The sequence below is a fragment of the Sciurus carolinensis genome, chromosome 9 (assembly GCF_902686445.1).
Source record: "Sciurus carolinensis chromosome 9, mSciCar1.2, whole genome shotgun sequence".
Lineage (NCBI taxonomy): Eukaryota > Metazoa > Chordata > Mammalia > Rodentia > Sciuridae > Sciurus > Sciurus carolinensis.
Window position 1 is genome coordinate 84,270,755 of NC_062221.1, and position 21,496 is coordinate 84,292,250.

The 21,496-nt window shown below is 40.4% G+C and overlaps 1 protein-coding gene across 1 annotated transcript in view; it reads left to right on the plus strand.

The window, feature by feature from the left end:
* The window catches only part of Myh15 (myosin heavy chain 15), a 131,152-nt gene extending 114,492 nt beyond the window's left edge, over positions 1-16,660 (plus strand). Inside the window, 6 exon segments of the mRNA XM_053743448.1 lie at positions 5,904-6,096; positions 6,318-6,345; positions 6,348-6,520; positions 9,947-10,072; positions 15,566-15,670; positions 16,490-16,660. Coding sequence (XP_053599423.1) covers positions 5,904-6,096; positions 6,318-6,345; positions 6,348-6,520; positions 9,947-10,072; positions 15,566-15,670; positions 16,490-16,660 — 796 coding nt within the window.
* The last annotated feature ends 4,836 nt before the right edge of the window (positions 16,661-21,496 follow it).

The window sequence follows — 21,496 nt, forward strand, 5'->3', positions numbered from 1 at the left end:
CAAAATCATTGGGCCTTGATGTTTGTCCTACTTCCTTCCACAAGGAACAAAAATGAATGTCTCCTTTGTGTAGTTAAGAAAAAAAAAATGTGACTACAGGTAACGTCAAATCTGTGCCTATAAATAAACCCAGCTGAGGAAAGAATGAATCCTCAGAGAGTCTGTGTCTCATCAGGTACATCTGAATGTCAGAGAGCAGTTCACCAATTATAATAATCTTCGCGCATTGGAAGCTGGAGATCCACACAGCTAACATTCAGGGAAGAAAGAACCGAAGAGGGTATGAGTTGTGAAGGGGCTGGAAAAGGAAGGGGCTGACTGGAGGCGTGGAGACGAGCTCTTCCTAAGTTTTAGTTAATGATTCACAGTAACCATGATAAGTACATCCAGCATCCAGAAAGGAGAGATGAGCGTATTTTACAAAATATCTTAGATACCATCCCATATCATTTCTGCTCTGTACAAGTGCAGATTCTATCAAAAGTCTTTGGTTTTATCTGACTTCAGGACTAGGAGGAAACTGAGTAGACTGCCAGGGGTAAATACACGCACGCAAGCATAAACTTCCAAGCAATCAAAGGTAAGCTGGAAAATTATAAAACTCAGAGAAAAATTTGCCTGAGGGAAGAAGAGGTTCAAGGTTCTGGTCCACATAAATTATCATCTGCTCCAAGAGAAGCTGAGTAATCTGTTAAGACAGGACCCAGGGAATCAAAAGGACCAGAAAAGTAGGAGGAGAGACCCATAGGAAAAGGTCGGACCTTCGCAGTACAGCTCACTGTGATGCCCTCAGCTCCTCTGCTGCTGAGCTCATTCTCAGTCTGGTGAGGACTAATCCTGAGTGAGCCCATCCAGGAGGCCTGCTGGGGTGTGTGTGTGTGTGTGTGTGTGTGTGTGTGTGTGTGTGATGTAGTTCACTTATTGGCAAATATTAGAGCCCTTAGTGTTGGTAGGATACTGGGCCTAATAGTCTAGTCAGGGTTTCTTAAACTTTTATGGATTGTACAGCTGTTACATGTTTTTATTTCACCTAATGTTACTATTGGCATAGTCAAAGGGAAGGAGGTGACAGTGCAGTCACTGATGGAAAAGGGGAGGAGCTTTGGTGACTGACTTCAATCTTCTTCATCCTAGACACAGGGAAGGAGGCCAGCTTAAAGGCCAGCTGGTGTCCACTATGACTAGGCTTCTAAATAAGATGGCCAGGTGCATTCTGGATCTTCAGGGTCCCAACTGTTCCCTGAAATGCTGAAATGGGTGAGAGTCATCACACTGGCCCAGAGACATGGTGCTCATTCTACTCTCCACAGATATACCCAGGGAGGTGCTTTGGGGAATGAGGCAATGAAATTTCATATTCCACCAAAATACATTCGTTTTGATTTGGTTACCTATAGAAAGGCTAAGCAAACTTTTCCTATAAAGGGTCAGATAGTACATATTTACAACTCTGTGGGCCATATATGGTCTCTGTGTCAACCACCTAACTTTGAGGTTGTAGTTTAAAAGCAGTCCTTGACAATAGGAAATCAAATGGGCACCATGGGATTTGACTTACAGTCCATGATTCTCCCACCCTGGTCTCAGCCTTAGTTTAAGTACGTGGTGATGTTCCACCATCTTTTCCTTCCTCTGAGCTCAATTATGTCAAACTTTACCACAGGGTCTCAATTTAATATACGCTATCTGACTTAATTTTTCTTAATTGTCTTGAGTTTCGGTAAAGAGAATCTTTAAATTTCTCTCCGTTTCTAAGAAAATATTTTTCATATCTTCAGAAAGTAGGGTCTCATTCTGATATAGTATTTAGTTAGCAAAAATACTTCATAGATCATATAAAGGGGAATCACATGTCTTTGGATTAAAGAGAATCTCATATTTCTGTGTTATAGATGAGCAATATTGTGAGAAAAAAATAACTATTGAACTGACTTTAAACTAATTAGCTTTTCAAAATTTTAAGTTTTAATGTTGCTTGGATTTTTGGTTTTTTTTTTTCATTTAGTTTCTTTTCTTACATTTGAAAGACAAAAATGAATTTCTTACTATATTGTCCTTGGTCATAAGTACTTTGTTTTTCTTTTTTAAAAAATGTAGTTGAGGGAATTTTCATTTTAAAGATTTCTTGACCCCACATGAAATGTGTTGATTGTTTAGCAGGCCTTCTCCAGGGCTGTATCATTTCCATTCCTCTTAAACCATAGCATTTTTTACTTTTGCAGGCACTCATGAAGTTTCATAGACAACCGTGGGAAAACTCATATTTGAAACACTCAGTGTGTCTGCTGCAGAATGTATTTCTACACAGAGGATTTTGACACCAGGCCAGCAATGTTTTTGTCTTCCAGCAAGAACGAGAGCCTCTGCAATGGAAGTCAGAGAAATGTCCTAAAGCCTTTGGGGATGTTGAGTTTGAGTGTTGCTACATGAGTTTGCAAGGGCTGCCATCACAAAATACGCAGATTGTGTAGATTACACAATAGGAATTGATTTCTCACAGTTCTGGAGTTATAAATTTGAAATGAAGGGATTGCCAGGCTTCATTTCTCACGAAGCCTCTGTCCTTGGCTTGTAGACAGATGGTGGCCTTCTTTCTTGGACTGTCCCCAGGGGATCTTTCCTCTGTGTGTACCCATTCCTGGTGTCTCTTCCTCTTCTTATAAGGGCACTAGTGCTGTTAGATTAGGCCCCACCCTAACAGCTGTGTTTTATCTCAATTACCTCTTTAGAATCCCTGTCTCCAAATACAGTCTCATTCTGAGGTACTAAGGGTGAGGCTTCAATATATGAATTTAGGGGATACACATTTCACCCCATAACAGTTCCTTTTAACTTTATATATGTGGAGGTCTATAGGATCCTTAACTGAGAGTGGCATGAAAACTCAGCACCTCAGGATAGGCATGAAAGTTTGGGCTCTGAGCCATAAAGACTTGTTTCTCATAGATTTCCACAACTACTTATGAGATAAACCCACCCCCATAAGGAGAAAGGTAGTCATGAAAAGTAAGGGCCCCACCTGTGACCAAATGGCAAACTGATCATTGTCCTACTCCCCTGCAGGCTTGTACCTTCCTGATCAGCCTCAGAGTTTAGGACACAGGCTCTACAACAATTCAATGTGGAATTTAATTCTGACCCCGGATGAATACATTTCTGATGCTTGTTCTGAAAGACTTCCTCATGAGGAGGAAGAGCCCTTCTTTCTTGTATCTTCTCTATCTAGCACTAGAGATGGTGTGACTATACACTATGAAACAGGCACATGTTATTGATAACAGTTAAATTGTTCTAATGAATAACCCTAAAATTTTGGCAGCTTAAAACAATAGAAATTTGGTTTTGCCCTAGTCAGAGTCCAATTACAGTCAGAATTGAAAAGAAGCCACTTTCAATCCCAGAAACCAGGTTTCTTCTAGCTTGTGATGTCACAGATATGGAAGAGAGATTTCAGGACTCACACAAGTAAAAATGTACATGGCCAAGGTTTGGAATGGTGCCCTTCACTGTGGCCCTAGTCCACTAGCTAGAATTAAGTCACATGGTCCCTAACTCTGCAAGAGTGCTGGGAAAAGAAAATTGCCATGGATTCCCCCAGGTTTTCATGACTTTCCTGAACATACAGTTGTTATCTGAGCTTCTGTCACTTTACAAATATGGTTTCAGCATAATATTTTGGTTCTTGTGAAGAAATATTAAAATAATATCACATAGCAATTAGTTTTCTCAAACTCCTATACAGAGAAAACTAAACTACTATAGGATACATAGTGACTGTAGGCCTTTAGGACAGTATTGCTGGGTCTCAGAACTTGCTCCAATCTGGTGGCTCTTTCTTGGCCCATTTAGACATTTTTTACCATTGAAAATAATATAAGAGCATCCTCACTTTATTGTTAGCCATTCTTGGAAATCCAGGTATTTGCCCTAGATAATTCTTTAGAGCATCTCAGATAAGACTAGGGCTACCTCACAGGAACCTTGAAAAGATTCTTGTGTTTCCTTGATTTGGGGGTGGGCTGGGATTGGTCCGGAAATCTTACTTAATCTGTTATGATGGACATAGATTTACCAACTTAACCCGTCACCCTCTCTCTTTTAATAATGAAGACACTTTAGACTCATGCTGTAATTAAAGTGTCCCTGAAAGGCCCATGTGTTAAAAACTTGTCACCAATCTGTAGCACTATTGGAAGTGAAACCTTTAGAAGTTGGAGCCTAGTGGAAGCAAGTTAGGTCATTATGGTCATGTCATTGAAGTGGGTATTAGGACCCTAGCCCCTTACTCTCTTTCTATTTGCTTCCTGGCTGCCATGAAGTCAGAAGCACCTCTGCCATGTGCTCCTGCCCTGACGTACTTTACTGCCACAGACCCAAAACAACAGGGCCAAGTGAATGTGCACTGAAACCTCTGAAACTGTGAGCCAAAATAAGCCTTTCATCCTTACAAGTTGAATTATCTTAGGTATTATTATAGGTAAATTATTATTATTATTAGGTAAATTATCTTTGCTACAGTGACAGAAAACTGAATAATACAAAGGCATAAAGTCTAAATTTATGTCAAGGGCATTCTTTTGAGAAGACAACTCTGAAGGGCCCTGATTGCACAGGGCCACCATGTGGAATTGGTGTCCCTATGTTCAGTTGTCCCAGCACTCAGAAGCCACTGCAGCTATGGTTCGAGTGTGCCCAGTGTGGCTCACACTGTCAGCAGACCTTGCCATCATCCATGTGATGCTGATATGGTAAGCATGCAGACTATAAGAGTTATGGGTCAAGGAGGCTTCCTTTGATATTTTAAAGGAAAACCTGGAAGGCCAGGCAATGTGTGTTAAGGTCAGAATCCCTGCAAGCAGCCTCCAACAGGGCCGTGTGTGAAGCTATGAGAGTGAAACTGAAGTTGCAATGGAAAACCCAAGATGTTAGACATGCCAAAGCGTGGAATGCCTGCTGAAGGAAGCTGCAGGGTGAGTCCAGCCAGCCCAAGAGAGTTGCCACATGGGCCGAATCCAGCAAGTTCATAGGGGCAGGGCTGTCCAAGTCCCTTGGAGTCACATCATGCCACCAGGCACCCCAGATGCTATGCATATTGCTACAGTATTTAATGCCTCCCTGCTACTTTTCAGTCTTCGTTTGATTGCCCTAATTTTGTCCTACTCTTTCCTTTTGAATAGAAAAGTTCATTGTATCTCAAAAGTACATAATTTGGTTTTTAAAATCTCTACAGGGCCTCCAGTACAGTTTGCCTTAAGTCTCAGAAGAGACTTTGGACTTGGACTTTTAAGCAATGCCAAAACTTTTAAGACAATGGGAACTCATGGAGATGAACTAAATGAATTTGACACAATGAAATGGATATGAGCCTTTGGGAAAAAGGAGTAGAATGCTATGGTTTGAAATTATTCCCCAAAGGCCAATGTTAAAGGCTTGGCCACCAGTTTGTGGTGCTCTTGGAAAGTGGTGGAACCTTTAGGAGGTGGAGTCTACTGGGAAAAAGGTAGCATATTAGGGGCATGCCCTTGAAGGGGATACGGGAACCCAGAACCTTTCTTTCTTTCTCTTTGCTTCCTGAGTGCCATAAGGTGAGCAGATTCTCTGCTGTGTGTTCTCATCATGATGTATTGTGCCACAGGTCCAAATCAACAGGGTTAAGTGACCATGGATGAAAACCTCCTAACCTGTAAGTCAAAATAAACCCTTCCTTCTTATTAGTTGATTTATCATAGGCATTTGTTACAGCAATGGAAAGCTGAATAACAAAACTCATTTTGTAAATTGCCTAGAATTTTTCTTGAATTTTAATTTTTTTTTCCATTTCCTAAACTGTTGTGAACACAGCAGGCAACTTTTCTTAATTTGGGTGTGTGATATTTTCCCCCAGAATGTTATTCTAAAATTAGGCAGAAACAGCAGTATGCTATTGACTCCCTGCAGTCTAGTCTGAATTCTGAAGCTAGGAGCAGACTTGGGGCTACCAGGCTGAGGAAGAGGATGGAAAGGGACCTGATGGAGATGGAATGCCAGCTTCACTGTGCCAACTGGCAAGTGTCTGAGGCAACCAAATACCTGGGACGGCTTCAGAGTCAAATGAAGGTAATATGGGGTGAAGGTAGAAATACTTCTTATAGGAGCAAACTAAGCAACAGATTGCACTGAGCAATAAAGGTGAGGACAACAAATTTCATCCCTCAAGACAGCGAGAATATGCTTAAATTAAAACAGGCAGAACTCTGCTCAGATCATGTTCGCACAAGTGCACATCCCACATTGCACTCAGGCAGGTCTGTGCTCTAGGCCCTAATTTTCTCTTGCAGGACCTTCAAGTACAACTGAATGACAGTACACACTGAGCAATGATCTGAAGGAACAAGTGACTGTAACTGAGCAGCACAATTCTCTTCTTCAGTCTGAACTAAAGGAACTAAGATCCTTGCAAGAGCAGAGAGAGTATGGGCTCAGGCTAGTAGAGAAAGCTCCTGTAAATCACAGAAAAAATATCAGTCTTTTCCACACCCAGGTGGGGCCCATAAACTCTCCCCATTAGCTGATTCAGTTGGTTGAAGGCAGTAGTTTTTATCCTTGGTCAGCCTTAAGCCATCCACAGTTGCCATGTCAAGTCCTGGGAATGGCATGAGAAGCCCAGGGAGAGCCTGTACAGTAGAGCAGCGGTCACACTCTTCATTCATCAGTACTGGATGCTGGACATCTAAAATCAAGGTGTCCACATGGCCATGCTCCCTCTGAAACCTGTAGGATAGTCCTCCCTTGCCTCTCCTTAGCTTCTATGGTGTGCTGGTGATCTCTGAAATTCCTTGGCATGTGGATGCATCACACCAATTGCTTGCCTTCCCCCAGTGCATATTCACATAATCTTCCCTCTGTGTCTTTTTCTCTTAAAATCTCCCTTTTTTATAAGGACACCAGTTTTATTGGGTAGGATCTACTCTGAAAACCTCATTTTTAGCTTGAATTGACTATTTCTTTCAAAGTCCTAGTTCCAAACAAGGACACATTCTGTAAAATTGAAGTTTGGGATTATAGCATGTCTTTTTGGGGGGAGATAAAATTTGACTTGGAACACTAAGCCAAAAAAAATGGGGGGGGGATTCACAGCCAGGATGCTGGGGAGAGAGGAATTAATATTTCCTTATATTCTAGGAGCATTGGCCTGGTTCTCTGGATCTTTCTAAGCCACTTGCTCTTCCAGAATTCCAGAATTTTTAAAAAATACTCCTACCTTGGAATCAGGAGTTATCTACGGAAAGATATGATGAGCTGTCAGTACTCTGGCTTCTTGTGTAAGATTATGTAAGTGACAAAGTAAAATTCTTAGGTCCTTCACATTCTTCTGGAAGCAGGAGAAACCATGGTAGCTAGGACAAATGTCTATAGTAAACAGGTCAAGCAATAAGCATTTTTAAGGTACCCACCATCCCCTGAAAAGTTAGCCCAATGTAGATATTAAATGTCTCCACTGTCTTTAAAGAGTAAAGACCTAAGTAAACAGTTGTAAAGCATTGCTATGAGTTTGATGATATGGACAGTATACTCCTGTAGACGGTACTCCCTGGCAATCCTAGACTCCTTAGGCAGGTGCACACTCTTCTTCAACTGTATCATGGAAGATATGTAAGAAGTCAGCCAGGTACAGAGAAAAGACAGGGAGAGGCATGCAGGCAAGGGAATCTGGGATTTTAAGGGAAATTCACATACTAGAGCACAGGGTCAGTAGGACAGATGAGTAGAAATGATGTTAAGACACAAGCAGGGCCAGATCACCAGGGAACTTGAGTCTGAGACTGCTGGAGTTTGAATTTTATCTGCACATAATGAGGATCCCCTGAAGAATTTTGAGTAGCTGAGAGTGAAGTTATCAGGTTTACACGTATCAGATATTTAGAAAGTTTACTCTGGTGATTGTTGTGAAGTATAGATTAAAGCAAATAGGGACAGAACTTTCATGCTCTGGGGTGTTTAGAAACATCTGTGGGGTCATTTTAGTTGCCATGGTGACTGGAAAGTACCACAAACATTTAGTGCCAGGGTCCAGAGATACTAAAAGTCCTTGAAGGTGCTGGATTGCCCTTCATTATATCTCCAGTGAGAAACATTAAAATAATGCATAAACGAACTGTTTCTGCTGAAAGGTGTTGAAATTAGTTTGTGCCTGCAGTTTGACTTTTGTGTCCATGTGTGCAATGTAATCCCTTTGGGGTACCATGGGGTAGAGAACAAATAGGCTGTAAGTTATGCATAATTCTCAGCAGGCTAACTCACTTCAACATTTTCTTTCTATCTCAAGAAAGCTTATCTAAATACAACGAGTTGAATTCTTATAAAGTGGAATGTTGAATTTTTTAAAAAGTAAAGCATCCATTGTCTGCAGTACTTAATAACTATTGGTGATAAATCACTTGCCATGCATGTCTAAACTGACACTGTACTATGGGTCCCAGTGTGATGAAAAACCACCATGGGATGGGGGAGGACATCAACCACTGGGCAGTAGGGACAGAGAGGAGGGAAGATTTGGGGTAAAATAAAATAAGGCTTTGGAGACCTGGGACACAGGGCAGGTTTTTCTGAAACTTAGGTGGTAAGAGTCACTAACAAAAAAGTGCCAGTTCTCAGATCCTGCTGCAGATTTACTGAATTGGAGCTTTGAGTGGGACCCAGGAATCAGACAAGTTCTCAAGTGCTTCTCCTGGTCCTGATCACTATCCCGTATATTATCCTGCTTAGAACAAACATGAGATGAATCTTATCTTTGGTTGATGTTATATGCCCTCTTTGTAAACCTGAGCTATGAATGACCCTCCTGCACAATACTCCCTAATCGCCTTCCTCCTAAAACAGAACCAATTAGTTATTCTGCTTGTAAAGGTTTTAAACATCTCCCTAGCTAATTTTAAATTATTCAAGGTGCAAACAAATCATTGTTCATGCATGTACCTTCCTTTACAGGGAGTTCCTATGGAGTTATGTGCAGTTAGCATCCAGAAACCCCTTTAGGAAAATATACTTACCCTGTCCCTGCCACGCCCATGGCAATGGAAATCCTGGGTGCACAGGGCCTGGTTGTCCTCAGGACAGAGGGGGGCAGTCTCGATGATGCTTCCTGCCATGCAGGAGGCAGGCAGAACCTGTGAGGCTGGGATGTCTATTTGCAAGCCTTAATCCTGCCACTGAGAGAGAAGCTCTAGCTGGAGGAAAGTGAAAGGATGAAATGAAAGGAGAACTGAAAAATCGAAAGCCTGAGCCTTTTATATACCCGCTCTGTACTAAGGTTTCACAACCTCTGAAAAGCTATGCTTCAAACACGGAACAGATGCGGCAAGGGAAGATTTGGCCTCTAGTGTCACAACTCAGGAAGGAAAGAATTAGGGCAGCACCAGCTGCAGAGCACAAAGCTTCCTCCCTTTAATGGGGGTTCCTAAGCGCTGGGGATTGAGACTTTTTGAACGACTTTTCCCTCCTCCTCCCCACTGCAGAGTAGAACAGGGAGGCAGGTGGATAAGGAGGATTTTCTTCTTCCTGGATGAAATGGTATGCTGGGAACTGTGACTTTTATTCTCCAATCCCCTGGTCCCTGTAGGTGACTCTGACTTCACTCTTCAGTCTTTATCACATTGAATGGCAAAAGGCAGAAAAATATTCCTCAACAAGTTGAAAACCAAAAACATGTTATCCAGGATCCATTTCTTTCTGCTTGAGGCTGCCATCTCTAGTCTTGAACCTCTACATGGATGAAAAAACTTCCATTCAAGTATGCCTTGGATGGCACGTCAAGCTGGGGTTGGAAGTCTGGCTTAGCTGCATGTGGATGACTGTGATAAAATTTGCTCCTGGTCTGAGCTGCCTCCCATTGCATGTCCTGCACAGACCAGCTTGGATTTGCCCTTGCTGGTTTCAGCTGCCTAACAGGAATGCTGTTTTTCCTCAGAACACAAACCTCCTCAGCCAGAAGAAAAAACTGGAGGCTGATGTTGCTCAGATTCAGAAAGAAGCAGAAAAGATGATGCAGATGTGTCAAAATGCAGAAGAGAAGGTCAGGAAGGCAGCCACTGAGGTGGGTTATTGACCACCTGCTGAGTCCTGAATTCCAGAGTTCACTGGAGCAGGAGCCCAGAGGCAGGGGCCAATGTGCATCCCAATAAAGATTCCTTTAATTCCTCACAGTGGCAGGAGGAGGTTAGGTGACACCCCCACCCCTTGCTCAACTTGAACAATTAGTTCAATTAGCTCATCCCTTCTAATCTACCCTGGCAATGAAAAGAAGCAGTTGAATTATCATAAGCAAAATCTTGTGAAAGCAAGAGCCTTTTTTTTTTTTTTTCAGTTCAGTCATTTTCCACTTGTAAATCAATGTCTATGTCCAGAAACAGTTCTTCCTGTGGTTCCCTGCAAATAGTTATTTTTCTAGAGCCTATAATGGTTTTATGATGATGAGGATCTGAAAACAGTGCTTACGTCATTTATGTTTTACACTAAACACTACTACTTGAATAGGAAAGTCAGGTTGGTAAAGAAGAGCTTCAGGGCTGGTGGACCTTCTTTATTATGCAAATGTACAGTTATTGGTGGTGCTTCTCCTAAATACCAGTTAAGCTCAGACATTTCTGCCAGCCTCAACGTACCCTTGTGGGAACTGGATGAAGACCCTCCTCCAGGCACCCACTCCAGGCAGATGCAGAACTTCTCTCAAAGGGCATGGGAAGTGCAAGTACCACTGAGCAAAAGATATTAGAGGAGTAAGGGTAGAGGGCCAATTTTGTGTGTGAGGACCTAGCTCCCAGGTCTCAGAGCTTACTAAGTGGGGCTTGGGCTTTGTTTTAGTTTCCACTCATCCCTTCTGTGTCAAGAGCTTTCTCTCAGCTCCTCAAATGTACAACAACCTGAAGTCGCCCTGATCCTGCTATGTGAATGGAAGTTGATCCCTTACTTAAAAGTGAAAGAACTGGAAGACAGGACCTTCAATCAGATTTTACAGTAGACATTTTATAATTGAAAAGAGATAAAGAATTTGTGTTTATATTTGCTTAAGTTATTTACAATGTGGAGAACTAAATAAAACCTTGGTAATAAAATTCGGCCATTAGGCCATCGTGGAGTCCAACCTTCTGGAATGGAGAAGCTTACCTATCACTCAGCCATTTTTTTTTATCAGGACAGGTACTTCTGCTTCGGGATAGAAATGAAGTATGTGGAAGCTCAAAGATGTTTGACGACCAAGAGAAAAGAATATGCATGAAAACCCACATAGATCGAAAAGGATAAAAAGCTTTTATTCCTGCTTGGTCAATATTTGCAGTCACATCTTATGAAGATACTGTCTGATTAACCTTTCCTTTATAAGATTTTCTTGATAATGCTAAAAAGTGAGCCTACTACCTCTTCCCTCCACCCTCCAATTCTACAACAGTGAGCACCAACCCTACATAGCAGAACCCAGGGTTGCTGCTATAACTCATTCTTTGCCCTCGCCCCCACAGAGATGTCTCATACTTAAATTCTACAGATGATTGGTAACCCTATAGAGAAGCTTTGGTTAGCAGTGCTGTGTTCTTACATTAAATGTGCTAAGAGATTCATGATACAAATCTTAATAATTATACTGGGAGCCCAAGCCCTTGTATACATAGCCATAGCCAAGAGTAAGATTCACAATAACCTTCCTTGTGCCAGAGTACTGGTGCTGAGAGCATCTGTTACTGCCAAATTCCTGGAGCTTAAACTTGTTTTCAATAGTGAATCACAGAATTAGAGAAGCGAGATGTAAAAATAGTCTGTGTTCCTTGTGACATCAGTTACTTTATTGAATAACAAGTGGTATCCTGGTGTTTTATTTAATTAAAATCCATTGCCTCAATTGATCATTTTTCTTTCAGCACAGATGTTGTGTCATAATGTTGATGTAGTACTTCATCTTTGATCTGTTTCCACCACGACTCATCCCAATCTCTCCTGCCTCCACTACTCTCTCTATTGTCCCATCATTCACAAACTCAAGGTCAGTAGAGGTTAGAGAGCATGGTAGGAAGAGATTAAATGTACATAGTCAAGGCACGGCTTCCAGTTAGACTAAAACTGAAGATTGTTGGCAGAAATGTGAAGATAAATTATCTACTGCAGTAGCTCAGTTCCTTTGTTCCTGTGTAATCATGGGAGTTTGACAACCCCAATTCAAGGCTTTATTGTCCTGGGGTATTGTACCAGATGTCCCCACCCTATCACTTCTGGTTTTAGCATTTTCAAATATTTTAGAGTATCTTATCTCAACATGTTCATTCATTCTTGCTTGACTTTTGACAAGAAAATAAGATTGTTCTTGGACTGGATGAAATGTCCCTTTCCTCTTAGTGCTAGGTGAGAATTCGTCTATCTCCTCCCACTTGCCACACCAGCTCTAGTCTCTCCATAGGGAGGGTTATCCACTGTATCCAAACACACCTTAGTGGGTCTTGTTTCTGTGTCTTTGCTCCTATGTCTTTGCTCCTATTTGTTTCTCTGTGGAAAGTGTCCATTTCCTAACAACCAGGGGAGGTAGGACAGGGAAAATAACTGAATCAGGATCCCAGAAGTCTCAATGCAGATATGGCAAGGACTGAAAGAAATGAGGTAGTATCTGCCTTCAGGGAGCTTAAAACCATATAGGAGGAACTATCTTAAAAATAGAACCTGTAAAATAATTGAATTAATTTTAAAGTCTATGTAGAGGGCATATGACAAATGTTACAGAGATGGAAAGAATATTCAACTGGGATTTGATAGCTCAAATCCCATTGTACATCCATACAGTGGAATACCAAAGCATATTATGGGCCATTCATACAATCGTGTTGATTAAAAGGGAATGAGAAGAACTATAAACTATATCCTGGAGATCACACTTAGCAGTATAAAGATGACCAAAGGTGATGGCGATGTGGAGAGTTAAAACCCATTTATGCAAGAGGGTGGGAGGAGAATATGAACACATGTGCATACTTACATTTTCAAGGAGAAATGGTGATAGAATAAATTAAAAATCCAATGAAAATAGTTACTCATAGGCAGAGAACAAAAAAAAGAAAGCTAGACATTCTAAATGTAACATAGTTAGTTGTTTTGACTGCATAATACTTTAAATCATTTACATACTTCATAATTAAACATGTTTGTTAAGAAAAAAAGGCCCAGAAGTTCCTAAAATTTAAACACTATGGAAGCAAATCAAGTTAACTATATATCAAACTGAGGACATAAAACATACACAAAAAGAATTATTCCCAGTGGCTTTTAAACACAGGTATATATGTATATGTGTGTGTATATATATATATATATGAGATATATATATATCATTTGTATTATATAAGGGTAAAAAAGTAAATTGCATTTCACAACAATATATTGCTACTAGCAATAAGACTAATAGAATTATTTATAGGAACCCAGATTTTTAGTAGGAGGAAAAAAGCACATAGGCATAAAATCAAAGAACTTATACATTTTCCCTAAAAAAAAAAAAAAAAAAAAGAATGATACCAGAATTTTCATCTTTAATTTAAGATTTTATTTCCATTTGGTATTTGTCCAATATTAGGACCTAGAATCAGTGATAACTGAGTAGCAATGATTTTCTAAATAATCAGATAATATAAGGAATTCTGGTTAATTTTCTTAAGTATATATTAAATTCATATGTACATATGTTCCTTGTGCATCATGTGACATCACTTTATCCAATAACAAATGGTGTCCTGGTGTTTTATTCAATAAAAATCCATTGCCTCAATTGATCGTATGTTTAAATAATTGTATCTATTTATAATATGTGATATCAAAATTCCAATGTTTGAGTTAATTTTCCATTGCCACAACAAAATACCTAAGAGCAAGTAATTTATATAAAATAGAAGTTTCTTAGGTACATGATTCTGGAGGCTGAGAAATCCAAGAGCATGGTGCTGGCATTTGTGAGGGCCTTCTGGCTGCATCATAACATAGCAAAGGACATCGCCTGGCAAGACAGATCAAACATGCTGACACAAGTCTCTTTCTCTTCTTATTTGGGGCTTCACCCTCATGACAACATCTAACTTTAATAACCTCCCTCCCAAAGGTCCCACCTCCAAATACCATTAATATATTAATTTGGGAAGTAAGTTTGCAATGCATGAACATTTTAGGGAGACTTTAAAACCATAGCAACCATCTTTATCTATTAGAAATACATAAGTATTTATTGGTGAAGTTATATAATATCTAGGATTTGCTTTAATAAAGCAGTTTTTCACCCAGAGGTATCTTAATGACTTTTTAAAAAGTCCTTTAAAAAGTACAGAGTTTTCTGTTCTCTCTCCTTCCAATAGAACTGTGTAAAGTTCCTAGAGCACAAGTGTGCATGATTTTGTAATGAAAGGCTTTATCCACAAAGAACCTGCACAGCTGTTGACCTTCCCTCCTTCCCTCCCCCACTGCACCTGAGGAGGAATAAGGGGGTCAGTATGGCTCCAGTGACAAGAAAGAGGCCAGATAGGGAGAGGTGGGATCTGCCTACCAAGGCCATTCAATGCCTCAGGGCATTCAGCTTTGCAGATTTAAGATAGTGATCAGGAAAGCCTCTCAGAGAAAGTAACATTAAGTCAAAGAGGTCACAGGGAAAGAGGCTTGGACATCTGGGAGAACAGCCCCTCAGCAGAAGAAGCCCATGCTTTTCCCCCACCGACTCCCTACCTGCTGTACTGCCTTATTTTTATTTTCTTTTTTTTAAAAAATATCTTTTAGTTGTAGATGAACACAATGCCTTTATTTTATTTATTTATTTTCATTTGTTGCTGAGGATCGAACCCAGTGCCTCACACGTGCTAGGTGGGTGCATTACTACTGAGCCACAACCCCAGGCCCCTTATTTTTCTTCATAGCACTTGACACCATCACATATATTCTGTATTTTACTTAGGTTTTCCCCCTCATGAGACTGTATACGTACACAGGGGAAAGATTTCTGTTCACTGCTTTATCCCTGGCACCAGGGTGGTGTGTGGTGTGTGCTGAGTAAGTCCTATGCTAATCTTGCTTGTATATTGTTTAAAGAAACAGGCAGTTCTGTTCTATAGCTCTCCCACAAAGCAGGGCTGCAAGGTTGTGTGTTACATATGAATAATGGAGATACAGGGTCTGAACTGAACCTGGAGAAAGAAGCCTAAGACCAGGGAGTTTATTGGCTGAATCCTCAAAGCCTGCCACGTACGACTCACTTCCTGTACTTACAGACATTCATGCACGCATACACATGTGGATGTGAGTGTGATTTTGTAATGTAAGAAGGGAGGCTTCTCCCCTTTGCCTGTATTAGTCTTTGATGTCCTTTAAGTCTTAACAGTCCTTTATGAGCTCACGTAGTTCAACCAGCTCACATTTGGCGGGGGAGTTTTCCCAGAGAGGTTGCCCCATTTAATCCCTACTAGAAAGAGAGCAGACGCATCATCCCTCTACTATTTCAAATGATCCTCCTGTTGGCAAACACTGTGCCAACCTTGCTGCCAGCATGTGATCTGAGGCCATGGTTTGGTTGCAGGTTCATGAATCAAAAGGTGAACTGGAAGGCCAGCTCCATCGCAACAGAGAGACCCACAGGGAAGCTCACAGACTGGAGTGCCGCATCAGAAAGCTGACCTATCAGGTACTGCAGGAAACCATTCCCTGTGTGTGTGGTTGGACTCTACCCTGCAAAAATGTGCACTTTCCAGCCTGAAAAATCCTCCTGGGGACCCTGCAGTTTTCTCTGAACCTTTGATCTTCCTTGGCTCCCTCTCAGAACTCCAGTCCTATCCGTGATATTAGGTCCATGACTTTACAGAACTTGCAGAGAATAAAATGGGAGCAGCAAATTGCAATTAGAAAAAGCTATTTATACCATCCTTATTTTTTCACACATAGTGTTTGCAGCACTTTCACAAGAGTGCCTTCCTATGAGAGGCTGAGTGAGAAAACATGTAAATGAAGTTACTGGTAGAGGCTTGAATGACCACCCAGCCAGCAGATTAAATGGGATGCTGACTAATTGAAGCAGGGGACATTTCCATTCCTATTTTCTGGTTGCACAAACACTCAAGGCCGCTGAGGACTCTATTGCCAATGCCAGTTGGTAACAGCAAATGCTACAGAAAGGCCTGAGGCTTTCTGAATCTCACCTATTGACTAACATTGGTCTCAAGCAAATAATTGAAAAGATGTGGGCACACTTCTTATAAATTTTTTTTAATGGAAGAAGTGGTATAATTCTCATCTACACTCTCACCTGTGCCCTTTTCCCCTTCTCTTGCTAGAGGAGTACACAGAGGGCACTCTGTTGTCCACACTCTAAAGCCCAGCAGCCTCCCGATACACAGTTTGTGCATGTATTTCAGTTGTTGAACACAGATCCAAAAGTTACTTTCTAGTCTTCTCTCAGTGAACAAATATAGCTTATTGCATTGAAAAGTGGAATACTTCATCTTAGGCACCCACTTTCACAGCTCCTGTGACAGTACTAACACAGGATCTGTGGGTCTTGATTTTGATTCCTGAAGCTGAGTTGTTAGAGACGTCAAAGTCTTCCTCCCCTGCAGCTGGAAGCACAGTGTTGATAAGAAAGCAGAGCACTTCAGACACATCATCTTGGACTAATTAAGATGAAATGAGCTACTTGTACAGCTCTTATTACTGAATAAGTGGTTCTTTTTATAAGATGAGTTTGTCTGACACTTCTTTAAACAATATGAGGTATATCAAAGCCAATGAAGAGTGAGCCCATGATATGTGTAGCTAAGTAAGTAAACAGCTTGAGAACATGAAAGTTTGCTATTCTAGTCTTCTGTGGAGCAAGGTGGGGAAACCACCCATGTTGATGGAGTAAAATAATGCAGCTTGTTAATAATGTCTGGGGTTTTCTTTTTCTTTTTCCATAGATTATTCTTATTTTCATTTTTAAACACTTCGTTATAGAACAAAACACCAAAATTATAAGTTTTTGGTTTTCATTGTCCCAAGGAATGTATTTTCTTATTCTATCATGTTGTCTTTGTTCCTTCATTGCAATAGTCTTAGTGTTTCTCATGTATTAGTTTTGAGGTGCATTTCTTAATTTCTTCCAAGTGTCTGCAAAATACTAAGAATGGATCCATTCAATTATGCAAATGAATGATTTCCACCATCAAATCTGATAGTACCTACTGAGCACCTACAGCACGTAAGAGATTAGGCTAGACCAGGTAAGTTGAAAGAGACACTAGAAGGTTCTCCACATTTCTTGATATCCATATCTGGTTCATAAACATTCAAGTTTGGTGCTGTGTCAATTCAGTTCATCTTCATCAAACATCAAAATGCCCATCAGAATGAGGCAGAATGTTTTGTGATAGCCCATTCATAGGTGCCAGTTGAAAAATGTCCTTTTCAAAAGGACACAAATGTGGCTTTCTTTTCCTGATAAAATCCTCTGGGAACATTTTATAACAATGTACTGGCTAGGAAAGCAAATGTAACTTAATTTCATAATAATGCTATGGTTTTGCTCATTGCACCCTTATTTTTCCTTTATGTTCCTCTGGCATTTGGAAACAATGCTAGAAAACTAGTCCCTAGAAAGCTATGGTATAAAGCAAGATATAAGATGAGGAATTGTAACTGGCGTGGAAAGTAAAGACAATTTCTCTGCCCCCCACTCTCCAGCTCCATTTTACATTTTACTATCTCTAAGATTCAGGAATCTATGTGTAGTTATTCTTTAATCCTTACATATATAGTCCAAAATATAGGACTGTGTGCCCTCAGTGCCAATGCTATGGCAGATTCCAAAGATACTACAACTGGAGGTTGTACTTTTCACAGCTGAGTGGTCAGATCCCTTTTCTAGAAGGGGCATCCAATATCCAATGATGGCCACCATAGTTACTTAATGGCTTAGAGCTATGATGTAAACCTAAGTCTAACATCAAAGTCTTTGCCTTCCCAAGCAGGAGGAACATCATTAATATCAGCAACTACTTTTATTCATTTCTCTTATATGTGGTCTCCTTATCACCTCTCCCTCCTCAGAACATCATTATTATCAATTAATTCCATGTTGATTTTAGAGTTTACTATAAACACAATTTTATGAATCTTTAAATTTCATAAGAGATTTAAAACATGGTCCTAGCTCCTCAACCAGGTTGATTCCCATATGTTCATCTTTGCCTCTGTAAACTTAAAATTAGTAATTACTGTCAGATTCCAGGTGATGCAAACAGCTTGGCTATAGTAAAGGGCATAAGCAGAGAGCTGTGGGAAATAGGGGGTGATAAGCCTGTTGTAGTAGGAGGGTTTGTGGGAGACAAGGGAATGTAAGTGGGGAACCAAAGGAGTTGATATTTGATAAATGAAGTCAAATGCTGTAGCTTGAATCTTGAACATCCCTCTTATGCTAATGTTTTAAAGGTGTGGTTCCCAAGGCATGGTGCTATTATTGGGAGATGATAGAAGCTTGAAAAGGAATGGTCTAATGAAAGATATGAATCCTGGCATTTGGAATTGTACTATTAAAAAGGACATTGGAAGCCTGACTCCTCTTCTTTGTTTCCCAGATACCATGCACTGAACATTTTCCTCTACCACTCACTCCTACCATGATGCACTGCCTTGTCACAGGCCCCAAAAGCAACCAAAAATTGAAAGCTCTGAAACTATAAGGTAAAATGTCTTTCCTCCTTTAGTTTATCTTAGATATTTTGTCACAGTGATGGAAAAATGACTTATGCATAAGGGAAGCTGAGAGCAGCATGTGAGCTGCAACCAGCAAGGCTATAAGGGTCCTATTCTGCAACCATGTCCATGGAGATTTTGGATTTAGTTTGCCCTGCTGTGTTTTGGTCTTGCTTTGGTCTGATCTTTCCTTTCCATTCCTCTATGCCTCACTGTTGAAACAGTTACCCTTTGCCACTGTATCTTGGAAGTATGTAACTTTAGTTTTTACAGGGGCTCAGAGCTAATGGTTTGTCTTGAGTCTCAGAGGAGACTTTGTGCTTAGACTTTTGAGCAATGCTGAAACGTTAAGATCTGGGGGACTTTTGGGCACGGAACTAAATGCATTTTATTTTGTAAAAGGGGCAGAATCCTATAGTTTGGATCTTGAATGTACCTCAAAGGCCTATTAAAGTCTTGGTTCTTGGCCTGTGTTGCTAATTGGGAATGGGTAGAACAGTTAAGAGGTGGAGCCTACTGAAAGGGAGTTTAGATACTGGAGCCAAATCCTTCTCCTTTTTGCTTCCAGCAGCCATGAGGTGAGCAACTTCTCCACCATGTGCTTCTACTATGATTTACTGGCTCATCATAGACCCAAAAGCAAAGGCCAACTGATCATGGACTGAAATCTCCAAAACTGAGCAAAAATAAACATTTCCTATTTTTGAGTATCTCGGGTATATTGTCAAAGAAACAAACACATGGGGCTAGTACCCAAAATATAATCAATAGGAGTAGATCTAAAGTTTATTTCTCAATCCTCAGTAGATTGGGATATTTTCTTCCTTAGGAACGTTCAACAGCTCTGAATTAGAAATACTCAGTTAAAGAGGCATGGGGGCATTAAGGGGTAGGGAGCATGAAGACTCATGTCGACCCCTCCCCTGCTTTTTCAGAATACCAAAGGCTCCATGGAGCATAGTTAAGAAGCACTGCCTCACCAGCTGGTCTTTCTCCAGCCCAGCATGAACCATAACTGAGGCAATGAGACTAGGCACACCAAGGTCCCCACAATGTGTGAAGTTTCCCTATTTCTTCTGATACCCATGCCAGAATCCAGAAAACTTACCTTTCCTATAGTTTTATTATTCAGTGCTTTGGGTTAATTAGATAGTTCAAGGAATGAGTTGTTTTGATTGAGGTGTAATTGATTTTCAGTTTTGCATATGTGGTCTTTTTAATAATGCATTTCATTTCTATTGAGAAACTTCAGGCATGTGTCACTTGGTCGGGATAGAAGGACTAAAGACTATATTGAATTTAACTTCCACTTCAGCAAAGCCTGGGGTGGGGTGCTGTGGGTGGATCAATGGCTCTGTCATTGCTTGGAGCTGTATTTAATTTCTCAAAAACTGGCATGAATAGTTAAATCATTGTACAATTCAGATGGTTTTTAATAAAATTTCCAACCCTTATTTTCTCACACAAGGCTATGCCCAGTGTAGACTGCCAAATCGTTCAAATTACCCTCACATACATACCTATACATTTTAGGCAGAGGAAGACAAGAAAACTCTGAGCAAGATACAGACTCTGATGGATAAAATTCAGCACAAAGTGCAGAGTTTAAAGCAACAAGTGTAGGCAGGGGTAAGTGCCTGCCACAATTGTAGCCTCATGGATTTCCCAGTCATTGCTTTTGGTTAGTGGATTTTAGGACGCAAGGTTTGGAGAACAGCTCTTCAGAAAGCGCCTGCTGGGGTGAATGTCTGCTCATTCTGGTCTTTCTTAATTTAGGATTATCATCCATAGTGAAAATATGTTTTCCCCTTCAGAAAGCCTGAGCATGCTCCCTCAACCTTGTGATTATACACAAATATGCACTATGAGAAATGAGACAAGTCAAAGCAGAGTATCATGCAGGGATGGCCAATTTTTGGCAGAATTGTCACCCTGTGGCCTCCCAAATCCCCACATTTTGGGTGAACATAAATACAACACAGTTCACAATACTTTTTCCTGATAAGCCTGGACATGGTTGTGGACAAAACTACCATCACTAAAATGTATTTGCCATGTTTAGAATAGTATCTACAGATACATGGAATGTAATTGGCAAGCACCATATATATTGTTTTATGTCTAACATTTTTAATGTTTTTGATAGTCATGATAGTTATACATATTAGTGAGTTTCATTCTGACAATCATACATGCATGGAATGTAATTTGTTCCATGTCAGTCCCCAGCACTTCCTTTCTCCCTCCCCCATTCCCCTTCCTCTACTCTACTAGTCTTCTATTTATTGTTTTAAAATTGGTCCTTTATAGGTATATGTTAAGGTAGAATTCACTGTGGTACATTCATATTTGTACACAGCACAATTTGGTCAATTTTATAGTACAGTTCCTCACATTTCCCTTCTCCCTTGATCTCCCCTCTATTTTCATGGTGTCTCCCCCTTTGCCCCCCCTTATTTTTCCCTAGCTTCCACATATGAGAGAAAACATTTGACTTTCCGAGTCTGGTTGGTTCTCCATTTCCATCCATTTACTGGCAAATGCCCTTATTATTTCATTCTTCTTTATAGCTAAGTAAAACTCCTTTGTGTATTTATACTATGTATTTTTGTTTATCCATTCATGTGTTGATGAGTACCTTGGCTGGCTCCACAATTTGGCTACTGTGAATTATGCTATAAACATTAATATGCCTGTATCACTATAGTATGCTGATTTTAGTTATTTGGAATAAATACCAAGGAGTAGAATATTTGGATCATACAATGGTTCCATTCTTAGGCTT